Genomic DNA, 9,165 nt, shown 5'->3' with positions numbered 1-9,165 from the left:
CACAGTTTGGCTATTGTAGACATTGCTGCTATAAACATTGGGGTGCATGTACCCCTTCGGGTCACTACATTTGTATCTTTGGGGTAAATACCCAGTAGTGCAATTGCTGGGTCATAGGGTAGCTCTATTTTCAACTTTTGGAGGAACCTCCATACTGTTTTCCAGAGTGGCTGCACCAGCTTGCATTCCCACCAACAGTGTAGGAGGGTTCCCCTTTCTCCGCATCCCCACCAACTTGTTAATTTTAGCCATTCTGACTGGTGTGAGGTGGTATCTCATTGAGGTTTTGATTTGGATTTCCCTGATGCTTAGCGATGTTGAGCACTTTTTCATGTGTCTTTTGGCCATTTGGATGTCTTCTTTGGAAAAATGTCTGTTCACGTCTTCTGCCCATTTCTTGATTGGATTATTTGTTCTTTGGGTGTTGAGCTTGATAAGTTCTTTTAGATTTTGGATACTAGCCCTTTATCTGATATATCATTTGCAAATATCTTCTCCCATTCTCTTGGTTGTGTTTTGGTTTTGTTGACTGTTTCCTTTGCTGTGCAAAAGCTTTTTATCTTGATGAAATCCCAATAGTTCATTTTTGCCCTTGCTTCCCTTGCCTTTGGCACTATTTTTAGGGAGAAGTTGCTGCGGCTGAGGTCGAAGAGGTTGCTGCCTGTGTTCTCCTCTAGGATTTTGATGGACTCCTGTCTCACATTTAGGTCTTTCATCCATTTTGAGTCTATTTTTGTGTGTGGTGTAAGGAAATGGTCCAGTTTCATTCTTCTGCATGTGGCTGTCTAATTTTCCCAACACCTCTTGTTGAAGAGACTCTCTTTTTTCCATTGGACATTCTTTCCTGCTTTGTCGAAGATGAGTTGACCATAGAGTTGAGGGTCCATTTCTGGGCTCTCTATTCTGTTCCATTGATCTTTGTGTCTGTTTTTGTGCCAGTACCGTACTGTCTTGTAATAGCTTGCACAGCTTTGTAATAGAGCTTGAAGTCCGGAATTGTGATGCCACCAGCTTTGTTTTTCTTTTTCAACATTCCTCTAGCTATTCTGGGTCTTTTCTGATTCCATACAAATCTTAGGATTATTTGTTCCATTTCTTTGAAAGAAGTTGATGGTATTTTGATAGGGATTGCATTAAATGTATAGATTGCTCTAGGTAGCGTTGACATCTTTACAATATTTTTCTTCCAGTCCATGAGCATGGAATGTTTTTCCATTTCTTTGTGTCTTCCTCAATTTCTTTCATGAGTATTTTATAGTTTTCTGAGTACAGATTCTTTGCCTCTTTGGTTAAATTTATTCCTAGGTATCTTATGGATTTGGGTGCAATTGTAAATGGGATCGACTCCTTAATTTCTTTTTCTTCTGTCTTGTTGTTGGTGTATAGGAATGCCGCTGATTTCTGTGCATTGATTTTATATCCTGCCACTTTACTGAATTCCTGTATGAGTTCTAGCAGTTTTGGGGTGGAGTCTTTTGGGTTTTCCACATAAAGTATCAGATTATCTGCAAAGAGTGAGAGTTTGACTTCTTCTTTGCCGATTCGGATGCCTTATATTTCTTTTTGTTGTCCGATTGCTGTGGCTAGGACTTCTAGTACTATGTTGAATAGCAGTGGTGATAGTGGACATCCCTGCCATGTTCCTGACCTTAGGGGGAAAGCTCTCAGTTTTTCCCCATTGAGAATGATATTCACTGTGGGTTTTTCATAGATGGCTTTTATGATATTGAGGTATGTACCCTCTGTCCCTGTGCTCTGAAGAGTTTTAGTCAAGAAAGGATGCTGTACGTTGTCAAATGCTTTTTCTGCATCTGCTGAGAAGATCATGTAGTTCTTGTTCTTTCTTTGATGAATGTATTGTATCACATTGATTGATTTGCAGATCTTGAACCAGCCTTGCAGCACAAGGATAAATCCCACTTGGTCGTGGTGAATAATCCTTTTAATGTACTGTTGGATCCTATTGGCTAGTATTTTGGTGAGAATTTTTGCATCCATGTTCATCAGGGATATTGGTCTGTAATTCTCCTTTTTGATGGGGTCTTTGTCTGGTTTTGGGATCAAGGTAATGCTGGTCTCATACAATGAGTTTGGAAGTTTTCCTTCCATTTCTATTTTTTGGAACAGTTTCAGAAGAATCGTTATTAATTCTTCTTTAAATGTTTGGTAGAATTCCCCTGGGAAGCCATCTGGCCCTGGGCTCTTGTTTGTTGGGAGAGTTTTGATTACTGCTTCAATTTCCGTAGTGGTTATAGCATTTCCCTTTTTAAAGCCTATACTAAGATGAGGTGCTGAAGAAAGAGGTAGCAGGCAAGGGTCAAATGATTTATTCTATGCAGTACATTCTAAGAAAAAGAGGAACAAATTCGTCTCGCTCAAAATTCAGGTTGGTTTGCTCATAAATTCTTTCAGTCTATTAGTACATGAGCATGATGTTTCCATCTACTGTTCATTTACACTTACTGGAAGAGAAATGTGAAAGAAAGGCTCTCAGGAGTAAACAAATAAAAATAGGAGTTAAGCACAAGAGCAGTTTTACTGTGATAGGTCCTCTGTGAGCTTGCTTTTACTTACCGAGGCTTAACTTTTTCTGTGTATATTTACTTTCAGTTGAAAACATGAATAAGCTTCAGTTTTAAAACGTAATCATAGAGAACATTAATTTGACAGTTATATAAGTCATGTAGGTTTTGACTACAGTCATCACTTTTTATAGGTCTGATGCTGCTTTTGGTAACTTTCTTCCAACTATGAAGGAATAGGAAGTAGAATTAGCAACGGTCAAGCTGATATTCTATTTGAGAGAAACAAAAATATTCACTTGTTCTTTGAAGTACTAGAGAATTATAGCAACTGAAATATTTTTTTAAAAGAAAGGAGATCTAACTGCTTAAGTTGTAAATTAATAGGCCACTGTGTCTATTCAGTATGTTAGATATCATTGTTTGTTTTCACTATACTTTTCTAGTATACTCTGATTTATGCCTTTTTGATCTCTTTTGCTTTCTTTGACTTATAACTGTTTTATTATCACCCATATGCAACATGCAGTGGCCAACGTACAGCAGTAAATGTTGAGTGCTCTCTCTGTATACAACAATGCTTTAGCAATGATGGGGGCCATAAAAGGAGAATTGTGAGAGGGAGTGTGTATTTCAGTACAAAACTCCCATTTTCTTCCATACGGTATTCAGGTTGGCCAAAGGTAAAAGTGTTAACAACATTATTCTTTTGGGAAAAAGTAACATGGCACATTTTCTTCATGTGAAAATAATAAATATTTTTTCTGCCTTCACAGATAAATCTCCTCATTTTCTCCGTCTGGGGGACGTGGAGGTCAATGCAGGGCAGAACGCTACGTTTCAGTGTATTGCTACGGGGAGAGATGCTGTGCATAACAAGTTATGGCTGCAGGTAAGGCCTAGTGGACAGCTGAGCTAACGGGTACACTTGATTTTTAAAAAATCACAAAGTACTGCTTCTGGTGTCATTCTTGTGTGTGTGTGTGTGTGTGAGAGAGAGAGAGAGAGAGAGAGAGAGAGTTCTCTTGTGTAGGTTTGTTTTAATTGACTGCAGATTCATTTCAGATATTTCCGTTTTGGGAACATGAATAAACATATAACAGTATGTAGTTAATAAATATCTGGGTTAGTTTCTAGTGAAAAACTAATGTTTCTCTAAAGTTATATATAACTGTAAAAACAATTTTTTTCTAAATCCATTCAAAGTAGGAAAAAAATGAAAATTTCCTCATTTAATATTTTGAAAACTCAACTTACAAGAGCATAGCACTTAAGTAGGAACTGTCATACTCTGATACATTTACAGAAATAGTTTAAGAAACCTTTGGAAGTACTTCTGGAAATTTGAATTGGAAGAGAGCCAATTAAATTCTTTTTTTCAGAACTTTTGTGTATAAGGGTTAATCACAGATCTGAGGTCAAGACATTTGCTTTGCATATATTAAATCTTCAGTAAATATGTATTTAATGAATTACAATTTGACATTATGTTGGGGAAATGTAAACAGTACATGCAAAGAGCTTTGAAAGAATCAGAGAGATAATAATAGACTAAGGAAGGTGCCAGGCTTCAGAGAGTATCTGCCAATCTGGGGATGGGGGGTGGGTGGGAGGGGCTTAGAGCAGCTCTAAAAGAAAGTCAGGAGGCTGACCCAAGGAAAGATGACTATTGAGCTAAATATTTGAGCCTAGAACATATGTAATAATATTCTCTGAGCACTTATTATTTTTGTGTTCCTTTTGCATCAGAATGAAGGAAGGGATTTAATTGGTTAGAACGAAATTCCTGAGACTGTCAATAGAGACCAAAAGAGAAAAATCATTGTAAGATTAGCATAGTTTCTTGAACATAGATTTCAGCATTTATTTTGACATCTTTAAAAAGGTAAAAATAGGGTTGGGGATAATCATTAGGTTGTGGGAGGTTGGGGTCATGATTATAATAAATGATTTTTGAAATCATACCCAGTATAATGCCTAATACTGTACTAGTGGTTATAAATTTCTTATTTCATCAAATCTTCACATCCACTTGGATGTTATAACCCATATACTCATATAAACTTAATTATCACTACTTTTATAATTCGTTTGATTTGCAGGTGTTAGGATATCATCCTGAATATGTGAAATGGAAATGAATCCCCTATTTTTTTTTTCTGTGATTATGCTGATTTCCCCTGTAGATATTGAAATATAAGATAATTCTTTATAAAGAGGGTACCGTATAATATGCAACCGTTTTATCAGCTAAACATGAAATCAGAATCCATCTTTCTCTCTCTCAGATTAAATAAACAATTTTTAGACATTTTTCCCTAATTGGTTAATTTTTTTTTTCATTTAGGTGGGAACATTAGTTGGCCTTGACTTTAGTTGTGATCTGTACAGTCTTGTCTTGGAGAACCAGAGACTCTGCAGTCTGCCTCTGGTTTTATGCCCCAGGATTTAATATGACAATGAAATAAAAGGGTTTTGTGTACTCAGACACCAGCTGCCTTGTGGCAACAAAGACTTTCTGGCCCTGCTGGTTTGAGTGTGTTGCAGTCAAAATATTGCTCGTTTATTGTTTCCTACTTTGTGGATTGGCCCATTTCAGTATAGTTTTAAAAAATACTCCTTCTGTCATTTTTTAAAGAAAGATGAGAGATAAAAAATAATTCTGTTAAAAATTTATTCTGCTTTCCTTTTTTTCCTCTTTTCTTTACACTCCTAAGGTGAATTTGTGTATTTCTCTTCCGTTTTGACAGTGAGATTACCCAATTCCTTAGCAGTTTATATATTTTCCTTATTCTTTAAACAAGCTTTTCTACTTTCTCAGTAGTACCACTCAAGTTACCTTAAGTTATTCTTTTAAATCTTCCTTCTTCATGTTTAAGAAATATTGAAAACTATCCATTACTTAGTTGAGGGATGTTTTCAAATGAATAAGACTAGTTATTTTATATAAATATATAGTGAGTCAGTCAGAATGTGGCCAGTGGTTTAAAAAAAAAATCTTTTGCTTAAAGTAGTAGAAATATAATAAAGCAGAAAGAATCTTGATTCCATAATGAATTTACAGGCAACCCATAAAAATTGATGTCAAGTCCTGTTTACTTGGTGCAGAATGACTTTGAGAAATCAGGAGGCCAAACTATTAATTCTAACCTTAATTTGAACCTTTCAACCCTTCCAACCCAGTTAAGTGTGTGGACATAGAGAATTCATTGAACTATTGAATCTGTTTTATAGATAAGTTCTTTATCTATGAAAGGAGAAATGGGTAGAAACTAAGATCCCTCCCAGCTATAAGATGCTAAACTAGATCTTTGCGTTATTTTTGATGACCTGAGACATGGCCTTCATTACCTTTTTCATTTGATGGAAGAATGTGAAATTGTTTATGTTATTAGTTTTGTATGGGTAAAAATTGCCCCTGAAATTAACTATCATTGTGAGAACAACTGCTTAAAATACCCGCTGACAGTACTGAGAATGTATTGGAAGCAACTCAGAATGAAAGGTCACTGCATCCTGTCACAGAAGTAATGGGATAACGGAGTAGCTGTTATACTTGCCATGGATGGTAGGTGTCATTAAAAATAGTGATTGACTTTTTATGTTTTTCAAATCACTTACATTATATAGTATTAAGTGTCAATTGATAAATGTTTAAATATGGGGTAAAAACCCCCAAAATAGAAAAGCATCCAACTTTCTGTTTTAAAGGAAAAATGATATAGTACAAATGTTTAAACCCTAATACCTGATAGCATTTGACATTTAAAATAATTTATGTATGGAGGGGCGCTTGGGTGGTTCAGTCATTTAAGCATCTGACTCTTGGTTTTGGCTCAGGTCATGATCTCAGGGATGTGAGATTGAGCCCATTCTAGCTCTGTGCTCAGTGAGGAGTCTGCTTGAGGATTCTCTCCCTCTGTCACTCCCTTGCCCCCCTCTTTCTCTCTCTCATAAATAAATAAATAATAAATAAATAAATAAAATCATTTATGTATGGAAATACATTTATCTTTTATTTTTAAATATTTTATTTATTTATTTGACAGAGAGAGATACAGCGAGGGAGGGAACACAAGTAGGGGGAGTGGGAGAGGAAGCAGGCTCCCCACTGAGCAGGGAGCCCGATGTGGGGCTCCATCCCAGGACCCTGGGATCATGACCTGAGTCAAAGGCAGACGTGTAACGACTGAGCCACCCAGGCACCCCTGGAACTACATTTAAAAAATAAATCTCTCACTTGTACATTGTCTTTAGCTTACAATTGATATGTCAGTCATTTTTTATCGTTCAAAATGACATACAAATTAATAGGTAAATTAAAAAATAGAACACACAAAAGCAAACACTTGAGTTACCTGAGCTAATCTAGGATAATTCATAAGGTATATATCATAGTGGTTCTGGATGTGTCTTTAGGGAGTGTTCTTTCCTGTAAGATCTCAGATTATATAATTACAGAGTCTTAGAATTAGGTCATTCACTCTAGACATTTAGAGAACAATGACAAAATACATTACCCAGATTAACCTCCTTGTACATGCTCAGTAAACTACTGATGCATAAAACAACATGGATGACTGTTTCTAGAAGTCATTTAGTGTCAACAAGCTATCAATATGGTAAAATTGTGAGATTTTCTGGACCATAGCTTAAAATGATGTTATGAAGTTCATTCATGTTGGAAAAAGGACTTAAAGACTTTAGTCGCTTGTAGAGAATTACCAAATTCCTTTTCAATCATAAAACTCAATGGTAGCGTGCATTCCACATATAAACACAATATTTGTTGTCAGGTTACGATGTGCAGTTTTTTCCCACATGAACAGATGTTTTTTGGGGCTTCCAGCAAGTTTTAGACGTATGCTGTTTTGTGTTTCCAAGGAACCCTCAGTGGTAGGGAATTTGTGGATCATAACTTAAGGCTTATGGTAAAACACAGATTATAGGAAATAAGATCACAAATGAAATTTTAATGTACAATTTATATTGAAATAAAATAAAAATCGGATTATATTTTTTAGAAACATCAGATAATTTTTCTCACAGGAAAGAGAAAAAATTAGATTATACATTTTTGTAGGTTACAAATGTTAGTCATGTCCTTTTATTGCAGTGCTAACTGATATCAAGAAAGAAGTGATGGCGGCAAAGAGTGAATATATAAGGAAATAGCTAACATAACACAACAGTACCCCTCCCAAGTATTTATACAAGAGAAATAAAGACATGTGTTCACAAAATGACTTGTGTAAGAATGTTTATAACAGCTTTATTCATAATAACCAATAATCGTAAAGAACCCCGAAGTCCGTTAACAGGAAGGAGTAGACAATGTGTGGTTCATTCAAGCAATGGAATGTTACAACAAAGAATGAGTTACCAATGTGGATAACTGTCAGCGATAGTATGTTTTCAGAAAGGGGAAAGATAGAAAAGAGTGCATACTGTATGGTTACGTTTACATTAAGTACCGGAAAAAACAAAACTAATTTAATGTGATAGAAATCAGAACAGTATTTGACTGTGGGTGATGAGGAGGGACTGGAAGTGGGCAGGGGAAACTTTCAGAGGTATTGTAAATGTCATATATATTTATTGGGGTGCTGGGTCCATGGGTGCATATACATTTGTTAGAAGTTAAGTTCGATCCAATTTGCTGTATATATAGTTTACCTCAATAGTGAATGAGGCAAAGTGAGTATGTGGTACATTCTGGCATTACTAATCAAGCCACAGATGATAATAGCCTGTAAACATTAAGCTGCATTATGTCCATCTTGTCCATTTGAAGTTATTTGATTAGGTTCAAGGGTAATTTTTAATCAGTAGTCTATGATGAAATACAGAATAAAGCATGTTCTGAGTGTTCTGTTATCAGAACATGTTATAAATTCTGAGGATGTAAAAGTTGAAACAAGGTTGGACTGTAATTTATGACTTAGTATTCTTTTATGAAGATCCAGTATAAGTGGACACCTACATGGCAAATCAAATAGAGCCCACTGCTGGAACATCTGTCTGACCATATGTTTTGGCTTCAGGTTCAGTATAGAAACTAAAATGCTAGTGACTCCATCCATCATCACAGAGCTTGGCGGGCATGCATCATTGGATTGGACAGAGAAATTCAACAGTGGAGTTATTGAAAGTAGGGAATTGTGTGGGTAGATTTGGTGACACCATTTGTTTTGGTGAATTGAAATGAGGCTGTTTAATGTGTGACTGGTAATCCTATGCAGATTGCCATCAAAGCCGTGGCAGTTGGGCCAATCTGTCAGCAGTTGCCGCAGGTGCTGGCCCTATGCCTCCTCAGTGGGCCTGCCAAAACAGGAAAGTCAACCATCACTTTGCACTTGGTGAGGTTCATCACACTAATGTAGTATGATGCAGCTAGTTTCTCAGCCCAAGTAAATGTCATTCCTTATGGAGCAATAGATAATTCAAGCAATAGATTGAGAGTAATAATTGGAGAGTAAAATTAGTAAAATGAAATGCAAATTGCTCTAAAAAAAAACAACCAAAGAGAGGCTGACCTCTTGCAGTACCAATTGTTGTCAGCTGAGGATCAATGAAAATGGTTGGTCTGAAACTTCTGGGCATACAGTGTTTTTGTCTATCCAGGGAGATGTAATGTGAATAT

General features: G+C 36.2%; 1 protein-coding gene across 5 annotated transcripts in view; it reads left to right on the top strand.

The window, feature by feature from the left end:
- Positions 1-9,165, top strand: part of PTPRK (protein tyrosine phosphatase receptor type K) — a 552,323-nt gene that overhangs the window by 277,213 nt on the left and 265,945 nt on the right. For all 5 annotated transcript variants that reach the window (XM_025865334.2, XM_073893909.1, XM_073893908.1 and 2 more), the window contains exon 5: positions 3,299-3,414. In XM_025865334.2, coding sequence (XP_025721119.1) covers positions 3,299-3,414 — 116 coding nt within the window. The remainder of the gene's footprint in view (positions 1-3,298; positions 3,415-9,165) is intronic.

Source organism: Callorhinus ursinus, unplaced genomic scaffold (assembly GCF_003265705.2).
Source record: "Callorhinus ursinus isolate GAN/ISIS: 27379988/994484 unplaced genomic scaffold, GSC_fseal_2.0 scaffold6, whole genome shotgun sequence".
Lineage (NCBI taxonomy): Eukaryota > Metazoa > Chordata > Mammalia > Carnivora > Otariidae > Callorhinus > Callorhinus ursinus.
Note: the sequence above shows the minus strand (reverse complement) of the source record. Positions and strands in the feature narration are given on the sequence as shown.